Below are 11,869 nucleotides of genomic sequence, written 5' to 3' on the forward strand. Positions count from 1 at the left end.
GGACTGGGGGGTTGCCTAGGAAGAAGAAAGATGTGGGGGCCCGGGCTGGGCATGGCTTCTCTGGGAAAATCTGACTCAATGCCTGCCATGCCAGAAGTCAAAGTCCCAAGTGGGGAGCAGGGCTCCTGAGAGCCTCTCCTTTCCCTTGAAAGGACAAACAAGAATACACAAGAGGACAGAGCATGGAGTCTTTATTGGATTGAGATGGGGAGAGGGCCTGTGGTAGGCTCAGTTGTAGGCTATGACCTGGCTGATCCAGGTGCTGAACTTACTAACCCGAGTGTATATGGCAGGTTGGCGCACATTGCAATTGGTGGTGCCCCAGGAGACAATGCCAATAAGCACCCATGTGTTCCCCTTCTGGCAGACAAGAGGGCCTCCAGAGTCTCCCTGCGGGAGGGAGAGGAGAAAAGTCAGCATGGTGATTAGGGGGTGCCACAGGGCAGTGGAGAGGGCAGGACAGGGTGCCGATGCTCACCTGGCATGAGGAGGCCCCTGAGCCACCTGCACAGATCATGGCATCAGTGATACGTGAACCCCAGTACTGCCTGCACTCATTCACGGTGACCAGAGGCAGAGCCACCTGCTGTAGACGTGCTGGGGTCACATTGCCTGTGAACCAGAAGGGGGTAGTTCGGCCCTGGATGACTTGTTCCCATCTTAGCCACATTACCCAGATCTCTGGCCCAAATTCCTACCCACGCCGCTGAGGCGTCCCCAGCCAGTGGTGGCACACTTGAGGCCTGCAGGCAGCTCCTCATCTGGGGAAGCCAGGCAGACTGGTGAGATGCGTTGTGTGTACCGGGCTGGGGAGGCGAGCTTTAGTAGCGTCAGGTCATTGTTTAAGGTGGTGGGGTTCCAGGAAGGGTACGTGATGGCCTGTGGAACCAGGAAGGGCCCATATAGGATGGTGGTGGGCGAAGGCCCCGCAGGGTTGATGGTTGTTGAAGGGGCTAGCCTAGGGCATGCCCTGAATTCCTTATCCCCAGAGCCCACCCACCTGCCCTGTCCACTCTTCCTTTCCATGTCTGTAGCCCAGACACTCACCTTTGAGATGGACAGAACCTGCAAAGGCTCAGCATTGGATGATCGGTCGTACTCGCCCAGGACAACAACGTGGCGGCCAGGGCTGCAGTCAGAGTGGGGTTGTGCAGCCACAGGGAGGGCAGAGTGACAAGAGGGGCATCCAGGGGAACGAGGTGGGGAGAAGTGGGCTGAGGGGGCGGGTAGAGTGGGAGTACTCACATGACATTGCAGTGGGCAGCAGTGACCACCCAGGACTGGCTGATGAGGGAACCACCACAGAAGTGGAAGCCACTTTTGTCCTGGGGTCAGTGGTCAGAAGTAGGGGTGGGCTCAGGCTAAACCTACATGAAGCACCTGGGACCCTGCCCCACCCTCAGGGCTCAGGGTGCACGTACCTGCAGGGACACCTGCCAGGGCCAAGAGCCGGGCACTGCATTCTCCCCGTTGACAATCCTCTGGCTGAAGCTCAGGACTGGCTTGATGGCAGGAATGCCGCAGCCTGGCCATTGGGCTGGTGAGGACCTGACCTGCTTTCTACACCCCCACCCACCTCTCCCCACCTCCTGGGTGCCCCTGGGCTCTGCCCCTCAGAGAGGTCGAAATCGAGAGGGCTTGTCACTACCCTTTCTCACCCTGAGCACCCCTAGGTATCATGGTTTCCCATGTCCTTACCTGTGTCTAACTACCCCCCAAATTCTGTCCATTCTCTCACATCTCTCTCCACCCTTAACGTCCCATTATTCTTCAACTTTACTCCTACCCTCCAACTCAGACCATTTTTCTCCCTGACCCCTGGGATAGTCTCCTTCCTGGCCTTGCCACCTGCTCCAGGCCTCAACAGCCAGAGGCTTCTCCCTAAACTACATGTCCAACCTCTACTTCTCAGCTTTCTCAACCATCCCTGGCTTCTAGCTCTGGCCTGATCTCCTGTCTCATTTGTGAAACCAGCCCCTGCCCACCTCTTGCACACACACACCCCCCACCCGGCCCCAGCCCTGGCATATCCTTTTTCCTGTACCCACTCTGTCCACCTGGTTCCTTCCAGCCAGCCCAGCCCCTGCCCTGAGCCCCTGGGCAGGAAGCCTGGGCTGGTTTGGGGAGCCAGGTTGCTTTAGAGCTGGTCATCAGGGCTAGTCCAGGCCCACTCACCCCAGGAGGAGCCGAGGAGGACCAGGCTAAGGGTCAGACTGAGCAGCAGCATTGTGGCAGGCATGAGGCTAAGAGCTGAGCCTTGCTTTTATGGTTCTCTTTGTCCTTGGGCAAAAGTCCCAGGCCTGAGGCCTTGGTCAGGAGGAGATCCTCTAGGCCAAGGTCCTGGACCCAGGCCTGGGCTTTATCAGACAGAGCCCAGGTGTGAGGTTCTCATCTCCACTCCCCCAAAACCTGGTCTCTGATTGGCTCCTTGAACCACCTCACATCCCTAAGTATGTGCTAAGTAGCAAGGACTTGTGTGGACTGCCTGGTGGCTGGGATCAGGGAAGTGTCTCAGGGCTGGCTGGGGCACCAGACTCATAGAAGCCTACTCAGCGCCCAGGGGTGTTTCTGATGGGTGGAAGGAATGTCCAGCTGTGCCAGCTCTGCTGTGGAGGGCCAAGGCCATGCAGCCAGGACGGGGGTTCCAGCAGGTCCCAAATCCTAACAGCATTTCAGTGATTTCTCACCAACCTGGAACAGGAGTCAGTTTTCCTAGAGAGATGGTATCTCTCCTACCAGCACAGTGTGTCTGGACCCAAAATTTCATCTAGCTCTGAAGCCCACACTTACTGATGAGAGGACACCTGAGAGGGACCCTGAGAGGAGGGTAAGGTGTGAGCCCTTGGTGACTGGCTGACCCTGAATGGAGGTTATGGATGCAAGGGTGACAGCCACCAAATCTCTGACAGCCTCCAGGCCTTCGGGCTCCTGTGGGCAAGCTCTTGGTGTCCACAGCCCATCTGTTATAGAGTTCAAGGCTGAGCCTGCACTGAGGAAGAGAAGACAGCCCTGCGTGCAAAGCTGCAGTGGGTAAGTTGGCTGGGCTCCTAGGGGGTGTGGGGGCACCAAGGGACTCCAAACTTCAAAAAATAAGATGAGTTAATGGTTGAACAGAGGGATGGAGGAATAGAAATGTGATCAAGCAAATATAACAATAATTGTAAAGTCAGTTGTGGGTATACATGTGTTCAATGCAGTTCTTTCAGCTTCTATGTTTAAAAATCTTCATAATAAAATACTGGGTGTGAGGGGGCACAATCAGTGGCCCGGGGATGTCCAGCTCAGAGGAGATGCTCCCCAGGGCTTGGGCAGATTCTAACAGTTCCGAGGCTCGGGTGGAAACAGCTGTTCTGAAGGCAGGATGCTCCTGCCTGTACATGGCACCTAGGCTGGCCCTCAGTGGGTGCCCAGCAAAGGTCTGCTGGATAAATGTGTCATGTCATCTCTCTCTGCATGAGCTCTAGAACTCCTGTCAGCCCAGCAAACTTAGGAGTCCCCCACCCCCCCACCCCCGCCCGGTCACAGCTCAGCACGTTCAAATAGAAGGCCTGTCTGGTGTTAGCACCTCAGGGTGTGCCTGGTCAAGGGAGGGGTTCCACGGGTACAGGTGTTGCAGCGGGGAGGAGTGTTCTGTGAGAACTTGCCCTTGGAGTCAGGGAGCAGCTCCTTTACCAATACTCAGGGCTGACTCAGTGAGCTCCACGGGGCCGTCCTTGACCGAGGGATGTGGGGTTTGCTGTGGGACGCTGATGACCCAGGTAAAGACTCTAGGCGGGGGCAGTGCAGGGGGCCTTCTGGGTTTCACAACATTCCCCGGTGGACTAGAGGGCAAGAGCAAGGCACTGGAGCAGCAGGGGACCTCTGCAGTGTGGAGTCGGGAGGGGGCTCCCCTCCTGTAGCTGCCGTGCTTGCTAGGGCTGGGGTTCTGGAGGAGTAGATGCCTGAGGTGATGGGTGAAGCCACCTGTTAGGCCAGGCACTGGAGCCACGGCAGGGAGTGGCATCTGCAGGTGTACATTAGCCAGAGTCCTGATGGCTGCTTGTCCTCTCTCCACCCAGGAACGACACAGCCATCTGCTTAGGTGTTTTTTCTATTTTCTATGTTTATTCCTCCTTGTTCCAAGCCCTAAGCATCATCCCACTTCACTCCACCTCCATTGCCTGCACAGTTTCCTCCAGCAGCTCCAGGGTCAGTGGCTTCACTGTCTGGGACTGGACTGCTGTTGTCCCAGGGGCAAAGTAGTACTGGCTGGGTCTGGGAGAGGGGAGGGACAGCCTCTCAATTTGGGCCCATCATATAGTCCATCTTGCAGTCCCCCATTTGCCCTGCTACTGCCCCATCCTCCCCAGTGGTCTCCCCATTTCCCAAGTTCCCACCTTTCTGTGGGCTTTGTGGGGGAGCTTAACGTTCTCAGAAGTTTGGCGCCGGTCCCCGTTATCACACATGCATCCACACTGCCGCCGGAGCCGAGGTCACCCAGGATCCCAGCAGTGACGGCTTCCACTAGCAGCTCCTGCGCAGCCTCTAGCTGTGACGATACGTGTGGGGGAGACCTGCCGGACCCTGCTGGCGCCCTTCAGCCTACAGCCTACAGGTTTCTGCTCATCTCAAAGCCCAGACTATTTACCATTTGCTCCTACCCAGACCCCTTGCCCTGGCCTCTGCCTCGTTCTCTCCAGAGACTGTCTCACTGCCCCATGTTCACAAATTTCTCTTACACTTACGGTTCTGCTTCCAGGATTGTCCCCCCCAACCAATGCGTCTCGGTCCCCAAACTACCAGCTCACTGCTCTTTCACTTCCGGGCCTTAGGCGCCTCTGAAGCAACACCTGTCATCCACTTCCATCCCACCTCAAACAGAATCGGGACTCCAGACCCCACTTGCCGTTCCCTCCTCCCTCAGCTTCACATGGTCCTGAGCTTTGACTTCTCCAGGCAGTTCAAACTCTGGCGCTGATGATCGTCTGCTGGAATAGCACTACTTCATTCTGATTCCACTGGCCCCTCAGCCTCCACTCAGTCGTCACCTCCTCCAAGAAGCCCTCCCTGACCTCTACTAGGATCCCTGTGTGTTACCCCAACTCCCGCGTGCGCTTCCCGTCAGTGAACACGTAGTGGGGGACAGACAGGTGTTGCTCACTGTCATGTTCGGCTGGAACCGATCCTCCAGGACCGCCAGCGCGGCGTCCTGGCCGGAACCTGCGGGCAGGAGAGGCATCTGAGGTCAGGTCGGTCGTGGCCACCCAGTCGCGGGACGAACGCGAGGCCAGGGCCGCAGGGCCAGGCCTGGCAGGGAAAGGGGAGAAGCGCTCACCCAGGGCGGTGAAGGGCAGCCGGCTGTAGGAGCCGTGGGGGTGCACGCTGTAGAGCTGCGGTCCCGAGAAGTCTACCCCGCCCACCAGCAGCGACGCGCCCACGTGGCCCCGGTACCTGGTGGGGAGTGGGCGTGGTCAGCCCGCCTCCAGGCCCCGCCCCTTCCTGTGGTGGCGCCCGGGGCAGCGCCGCTGCTTCCGGCCCCCGGCTCCTCCTGGGGCGGCCCCTTCCGGTCCCGGCTCTGGCCGCCCCGCCCCCCGCCCTGCCCAGCTCCCCTCAGTCCTGCCCCCCGGCCGCGCCCGTCCCCGGGGCCGCCTGAGCCCCGCCCCAGCACCGGAAGAGGGTCTGGCGCAGAAGGCGCGTGACCGTGGTCACGCGGGGCTCGCGGCCCGTGGACAGGGAGTGTAGCTCCATGTTGGACGCCGCCATCCGCGTGGTCATCTCGGCGTCCGCGGCTACTCCAGCCCCACAGCAGCTGAGAACGAGTGGAGGCTCGGTGTGGGTGGGGCTCGGAGAAGCAGGGGCCGGGGGCGGGGGGGGGGCGGCGGCCGCAGGCTTGGTCTTGAGTAGGGGGTCGGGGTTGGGGATTTCTCACTAGATTTTGGGGGCGATGAAGTGGATCTTCTCGCAGTTCTTATCCATCACGACCGAGTCGTTAGTGGCCCGCGTATCCGCGCCCAGGATGACTCCATCCTGGTGGGAGAGGGTCGCTGGCCCAGTGGCTTTGGATCCCCCAGCAGCCCCTCTAAGCCCCCAGGCCCAAGTCCCTGCTCACTCGGAACACGAGGCCCGCGATGGTGGTTCCGGTCTTGTGTGCATGAGGGATCCGGAACCCCGGGAGGACGCGTTCTAAGGATGCGTTTCTGGAAACGGAGTGGAGTGGAGTGGCCCAGGTTGGGGTTCTGGGGCCGCATCACATCCTCCAACTACGTCCCGGCCTCGTCCGCCTCTAGGGGCGGGAGCCTGGCAACCCACGTCGCCCCACACACCCCGCCGCCCCTCCGCCCCCACCAGGAATAAAGGCCCCGGAGTGTCGGTGCCCGAGGCCTTCGAGGAGAGCATAGCAGCTCAGCTCTAGACCATCACCCCCATCACCTCTGGCAGTTCTCGAAGGAGAAGCCCCGTTGGGGCTCTAACGCCAGCTTCAGCATCTCCAGGTGGGCAGGGTGGTCCAGGGGTTGGGGGTCTCTGTGCGACCAGCGCAGAGCAAGAAAGGCCCAAGCCGGGTCCTCTGTCCCGCACCCGCCTGGCTGGTCCGGGGCTTCCTGGTTTCGCTTTCACCTTTCCTGAGCTTGGCTGGCCCCTTTCTGCATCTTCTTTCACTTTCACCTTTGCCTCTGGTCCCAGGCAGCTTGTCAAAGGGGAGGTGTCCTCGCCTGGCTTTCCATCCTGCTCCCTAGTCCTCAGTCTGTACAGAGGGACAGACAGCTCCATCTGGGTCAGGCCTGGGTCGGGGGATGTTAGCAGCTCCTCCGCCTTCCAGCCTGAGCCCTAGCTTTGCGGATCCCGATCCCAGCTCTGACGTCAAGTCCCTCAATCCTGAGGCTGTCACACTGGCCAGGTGTCTAGTCCTGACCTCCCGACAGCATCAGGCATGGCTGCCTGTTGTCCTTTGGCGCCCTCTCTCCCTCAGCTCTTTGTTGCCTTCGCCTCCTCCCTGAAATCTGAAACACCAAGGCTCTATCCACCGTGGTGACACGTGGTGACACATGGTGACCTTCCGTGTCTCGGGTGCTGTCTTCCCTCTCACAAGAGGGGTGCTGTGGGGCTGCCCATCTTGTGGCTTGGAGGCATGCTGGGCTCTACCTGTGGCCAAGCCTTATTTCACTTCCCAAATGACCCTTTATCTATTGACAGCTTTCTCCTAACTACCGCGGTAGTCTCGGTGAGCATCCAGTCCCCTCTGGATGCCGCACTGCCTTTCCTGGCTTCCCCAAGCTTCCCGCTCCTCAGTCCCCGCCTTGGGCTAGCTTTACCTTCCAGAGAAGGGTCTCCTAGATTGAAAATCTGGTTAACCCCCTCAGCAACTGCATTATTGTTCTTAGGTTCAAACCCAAGTTATAGGGGATCCCTGGGTGGCTCAGCGCTTTAGTGCCTGCCTTTGGCCCAGGGCACCATCCTGGAGTCCCGGGATCGAGTCCCATGTCAGGCTCCTGGCATGGAACCTGCTTCTCCCTCCTCCTGTGTCTCTGCCTCTCTCTCTCTCTCTCTCTCTCTCTCTCTCTCTCTCTTTCTCTCTTTCTCTATCATGAATAAATTAAAAAATCTTAAAAAAAAAAAAAAGTTATAGCGGCCCACATGACCCTTCTCATCCCGTCTGATCTCAGAATAGGCACCATCCCCTCTGGGCAGCCTTCCCTGACCCCCCAAGACTCAGCCCCTTGGTGCTCCCTAAACTTTTCTCTCAGACCTCTTAGTTCCCTTAATTACACCATCATTAGAGAAATGATCTGATTAGGGCTGTTTCTCCCTCAGATTCTAAAAACTCTTGTGCTTCTGATATCCACTTAGCCCTCAAAAGGCCCTGTCTAGGGGGGGCTCCTGGGTGGCTCAGGTGAGCATCTGACTTGTGATTTTGGCTCATGGTTTGTGGGATCGAGCCCTGCGGTGGGCTCTGAGCTCAGTGGGGAGTCTGCTTGAGATCATCTTTGCCCTCCACTGCCCCATCATAAATAAGCCTTAAAAAAAAAAAAAAAAGACCGGGATCCCTGGGTGGCGCAGCGGTTTGGCGCCTGCCTTTGGCCTAGGGCGCGATCCTGGAGACCCAGGATCGAATCCCACATCGGGCTCCCGGTGCACGGAGCCTGCTTCTCCCTCTGCCTATGTCTCTGCGTCTCTCTCTCTCTCTCTCTCTCTCTCTCTCTGTGACTATCATAAATAAATTAAAAAATTAAAAAAAAAAAAAGACCCTGTCTAGAGGTGGAATCCATTTGCCCTTTTGAGAGTGGGCAGGACAGCTCACATCTTCCCTGCCCTGCACTTTGGCTCCAAATGCCTCCATCCCACAGCTGTTTGTGCAGCTACCTCTAGTCCCCCATCCCCCAAGCAGAGGCAGGCTACATCAACAGCTCAACCAGGAGAGTGGGAAGCTAGACATCTCAGGGTTCCCAGTTCAAGCCCAGGCTTCACCGAAGTCCATCCTGCCCTTATATTCCACAAAGCACCAGGCCTATGGCTACTGCTCAGTGAGGCCTGCTATGTGGACACTAGTGCCTCCTCCCCAACCCACAATACACGTCAAGGCTTAGAGAGCAAAAGAAGGTCTTTATTCAGGGGGCAGAGGCCCTGGGCTGGCAGCTGGGGGTACAGGGGTGTTATGTCGGTAGGTACCCAACAGGATGGCATTGATGTGCTCTAAAGTCTGGTTACTGAAGACCATATTGAGGTGCTCTGTCCCATGCAGAGGCAGCAGGTGCACAGGCTGTGGCTGGCGGCTCTGCCAGCGGGCACAGAGCTCAGTGCTGCGTGTGGCTACGGTGTCATCACCGTCCTCATAGAGCACCCCTACGGGGTCTGTGTAGGGAAAGCCATGATCAAAGATGTAGGTGCGGGGTGTGGGCAGGCCCACACCATATAGACAGTATACTTCCACGCCGGGTGCTGGGAGTCCTGCCAGTAGGTCACGTGACTGTAGCCACATGTACCAGCCTTCCTCAAAGTGCAAGTCTGCAAAGAAGCGCTGGAAGTCACGGCCTGTGTAGTTGAAGCTGGGCGTGGAAATGAACACATGGTCTTCGGGCCATGCCTCTCTGGAAGGAAACATCCAGGGGGAGGTCGTCGTTATACGCTGTTCCTCTCTCAGCTTGATGCTGGACATGATCGGGATGCCCTGGTTGTCACCTGTGAACACGAAGCAGGGGGGTCAGGGAGCCAGGTCTGGCTGCCTCTGGCCCACAACATGCCTCCCACCCCAGTCTCAGCTGGATGCTCAAGCTTGCCCCTGCCCAATCCAAACACTGATTCCAAGCCACAGACTCTGAGCAGGCCTGGCATTCAGTAGATGTTCAATGTGTGCTTATTAAATGGGAAGCCCTGAGGGCACGTCTGTAGAGCAGAGCTGAATAGCCTCTAGGGGCTGGTTTCCTGAAGATGGCTGTGTGTGTGTGTAGATGGTGCTGGTGGTTCTCCCTCAGCCAGGTGTCTGCTGGCCCCTGTGGCCCAGAGCTATGTGACAGGGGTCAGAGCTGTGTCCTTGGGAAGGATGAAGGTAGACTGTGTCTGTGTTTGGCATTTATTGACATAGTCTGATGAGTATTTCCCTCAGGGACTGTACGCTCCTGGGAGGAAGGTGGAGTCTGGCTCTGCCCAGCCTACACTTAGTGCTCAACAGGTGGTAGCTGTGCCACTTCTCAGCGAAGGGCAAAGGGGCTTTTAGGATCTGGCCCTGGCTTGGGCACATCTGTCCTCCATAGGCAGATCCCTGGAAAACACCTGGAAGCTCCTGGAAGTAGATGGCAGCTAAAAGCTAAGTGGGCAGGCCCTGAGACCACAAGGAACAGAGACCTAGGCCCATGTGTCAGATTGCTGGGATTCATTTCCTCTCTGTTTACTTTCCTTTTGTCACCAACACAGATTTCTGGCAGGAGTCACCAGGTCGGGCCGGGCTTACGGCTCTCAGGGGCCAGTGACAGGGGCCATGCCTTAGGGATGGTAAATAATACCCTCAGCCTGGCACCGTGAGCAGAAGCAGGAGTGAGGGCAGGCCCGTGGTCAGCTTCATTCCCCCAACCCCAGTCCTTTCATTGACATATGGTGTCAATGTGGTGTGAGGCCCTCTCACCTGAGGCCAAGACCAGCATGGGCTTGATGGAACCCCCCCAGGGAGCCCCGAGAGAGATGAACCCATCGATGAAGTGGTCCTTCCAGGCCTGAGGCTGGCGCAGCAAGAAATAGAGCAAGTGTAGGCAACCGAGGCTGTGACCAATGAGGAAGACAGGCTTCCCATAGGCAGCGTGCATCTCCTCCACCAACCCAGCGAGCTTCCGGTAGTATTCTTCCTGCTGGCCTGCAACGGGACAGGTGGGGTCAGGGTGGGGTCAGGGCCGTGGGGGTCGGGGGCCCACTTGCCCTGCCCCAAGCCCACTCCCCACAGACACTCACTAGGCTCCAGCCGCCAGTCGTAGGGGGCGGCCCTCACCGTCTCGTCCCGCACGTACCCATTGTTGACCAGATTCTGCACCAGTGTGTGCATGTAACCTGTGGGAAGGCAGCGGCACGGGAGGCTCTGGGACACCAATGGCAGCTGGAGCCCTGCCCTTTCCCCCACTGAACTCACCTGCCAGCTTGTTGTTATCCAGGTACTCGACAGAGTAGGTCTTCCCAAAGCCAGGGACGCGGATCTCTACACCAGGGGCATTGGACACACGCCCAGAGCTGCGGTTGTAGACAACCCTGGGGGCAGGGGGCCATTCAGCCGGCCAGCAGCCCAGGGGCAGTGTGGGGGCCCAGGCAGAGGGGACAGCAGGTACCTGGTGTTATCGATCCAGCAGTCCACTCCAAGGGGTAGGAACATATTGAGATCCAGCCAGATGGTGAAGAATTCCTCTGTCTTGCGGTAGCACATCCAGTTCACCACATCTGGTTTATCCAGCTTGGCTTCCAGCTGATTCCCCAGGCAGCCAGGCACTGTGGGCACTAGCCTTCATTCTGAATTCCTTGGATTCCACCCCCGCCCTCCGCTGCTCACTCCAGGCCCGGCTCCACCCCTTCATTTCCCACACCGTCCACCTCCAGGAACTAAGGACTTGGTCCTTTCCGATCACAACCCAGCACCCTCTCCCCCCAGCAACCCAGAGCCCAGGTTCCCCTCAGGCAAGGAAGGTGCGGGGCCAGGGCCACTGACCCCTGTCCCCAAAAGGCAAATATCTAGCCTGGCTCTCCAATTAATGCCGAAGTCCAAGGTGAGAACAAATAGGTATAGGGGAGTGGGGCCTGGGCCTAGGAGTAGGAGGCAGGCCTTGATGGGCCTCTTGTTTTGCTGGGCTGGGCTTATCCTTGCTGGGGTGGGGGCTGAGCGGCCGTAATGCCCTGGCTGAGCCCTCAGGCACACCCGCCCCCAACTCCACCCGCCTGGGTAGAGGGCCCAGGGACGCCTGACCAGTGTGGTGGGGGAAGGGCTTCATTTCTCTGCAGAAGCATTTGGACCCTCAAACACAGAAGCAGATATCCGGGCGGATGCAGGGGCAGACGGGCCTTGGCAGGTCTGCTACCAGGGGGCTGGGACCCAGGCTCCCTGAGGTCTGGCCTGGCGCTTCAGGGGCCTGGCGGGGGCTTACCGAGGATGACGGGCCGTGTGTGGTTACTGAGCTCAGCCTTGGGCGTGGTGTGCGGGGGGAAGAGCACATTGAAAAGCCAGAAGGGAGTGGCAGGGGGGAGCAGCAGCAGCAGCAGCCCCCACTGCCATGGGGAGCCCGGCGGCCCCATTCCAGCCCTAGTGCCTATTGCCCAGTGAAGCGGTCCTGGGCTGGCCTTATCTAGAGTGGAGGTGGGAGGGGCTCTAAGGCCAGTGGGAGGGACACCCTGGCCAATGGGGGTGGCTAGAGATTGCTGCAAAGGG

The 11,869-nt window shown here is 58.5% G+C and overlaps 3 protein-coding genes across 5 annotated transcripts; all 3 read right to left on the minus strand.

Annotated features, from left to right (window-relative positions):
• Window positions 1-174: 174 nt before the first annotated feature.
• Window positions 175-3,490, minus strand: CTRL (chymotrypsin like). Its single transcript, XM_055305502.1, has 7 exons — window positions 2,176-3,490; window positions 1,422-1,525; window positions 1,246-1,325; window positions 1,048-1,129; window positions 699-879; window positions 479-612; window positions 175-390 (listed from the first exon to the last, which is right to left on the minus strand). The coding sequence occupies exons 1-7, from the start codon at window positions 2,237-2,239 to the stop codon at window positions 229-231; spliced, it is 807 nt and encodes a 268-aa protein (XP_055161477.1). The 5' UTR covers window positions 2,240-3,490; the 3' UTR covers window positions 175-228.
• A 592-nt stretch (window positions 3,491-4,082) lies between these two features.
• PSMB10 (proteasome 20S subunit beta 10) lies at window positions 4,083-8,150 on the minus strand. 3 transcript variants are annotated; one of them, XR_008661871.1, is made up of 8 exons: window positions 6,409-8,150; window positions 6,089-6,176; window positions 5,909-6,006; window positions 5,648-5,788; window positions 5,315-5,430; window positions 5,077-5,199; window positions 4,377-4,528; window positions 4,083-4,254 (listed from the first exon to the last, which is right to left on the minus strand). XR_008661871.1 is itself a non-coding variant. In XM_055305504.1 (8 exons), exons 1-8 carry the CDS (start codon window positions 6,462-6,464, stop codon window positions 4,143-4,145), a joined length of 822 nt encoding a protein of 273 aa, XP_055161479.1. In that variant the 5' UTR covers window positions 6,465-8,150; the 3' UTR covers window positions 4,083-4,142. The 3 variants fall into 3 exon arrangements, 2 of the variants coding, with proteins under 2 accessions (XP_055161479.1, XP_055161480.1); XM_055305504.1 differs by having other exon boundaries at window positions 5,141-5,199; XM_055305505.1 differs by lacking the exon at window positions 4,083-4,254 and having other exon boundaries at window positions 4,395-4,964.
• A 413-nt stretch (window positions 8,151-8,563) lies between these two features.
• LCAT (lecithin-cholesterol acyltransferase) lies at window positions 8,564-11,861 on the minus strand. The gene is made up of 6 exons (XM_055305910.1): window positions 11,589-11,861; window positions 10,782-10,938; window positions 10,589-10,704; window positions 10,414-10,509; window positions 10,094-10,318; window positions 8,564-9,153 (listed from the first exon to the last, which is right to left on the minus strand). Exons 1-6 carry the CDS (start codon window positions 11,734-11,736, stop codon window positions 8,579-8,581), a joined length of 1,317 nt encoding a protein of 438 aa, XP_055161885.1. The 5' UTR covers window positions 11,737-11,861; the 3' UTR covers window positions 8,564-8,578.
• Window positions 11,862-11,869: the final 8 nt, after the last annotated feature.

Source organism: Nyctereutes procyonoides, unplaced genomic scaffold (assembly GCF_905146905.1).
Source record: "Nyctereutes procyonoides isolate TBG_1078 unplaced genomic scaffold, NYPRO_anot_genome, whole genome shotgun sequence".
In the NCBI taxonomy this organism is placed as follows: domain Eukaryota; kingdom Metazoa; phylum Chordata; class Mammalia; order Carnivora; family Canidae; genus Nyctereutes; species Nyctereutes procyonoides.

Coding starts and splice junctions, on each gene's coding strand:
- PSMB10 (XM_055305504.1), bottom strand. CDS start 6,464: ATGCTGAAGCTGGCGTTAGAGCCCCAACGGGGCTTCTCCTTCGAGAAC. Junction 6,007..6,088: donor TCGCGGGCCTCGTGTTCCGA/GTGAGCAGGGAC, acceptor CTCTCCCACCAG/GATGGAGTCATCCTGGGCGC. Junction 4,529..5,140: donor GGTTCCAGCCGAACATGACA/GTGAGCAACACC, acceptor GTATCGTCACAG/CTAGAGGCTGCGCAGGAGCT.
- LCAT (XM_055305910.1), bottom strand. CDS start 11,736: ATGGGGCCGCCGGGCTCCCCATGGCAGTGGGGGCTGCTGCTGCTGCTG. Junction 10,705..10,781: donor TGCTGGATCGATAACACCAG/GTACCTGCTGTC, acceptor CCCTGCCCCCAG/GGTTGTCTACAACCGCAGCT. Junction 9,154..10,093: donor CATGCTGGTCTTGGCCTCAG/GTGAGAGGGCCT, acceptor TCGTGTTCACAG/GTGACAACCAGGGCATCCCG.
- CTRL (XM_055305502.1), bottom strand. CDS start 2,239: ATGCCTGCCACAATGCTGCTGCTCAGTCTGACCCTTAGCCTGGTCCTC. Junction 1,130..1,245: donor GCTGCCCACTGCAATGTCAT/GTGAGTACTCCC, acceptor CTCTGACTGCAG/CCCTGGCCGCCACGTTGTTG. Junction 613..698: donor GGGACGCCTCAGCGGCGTGG/GTAGGAATTTGG, acceptor TCTGGTTCACAG/GCAATGTGACCCCAGCACGT.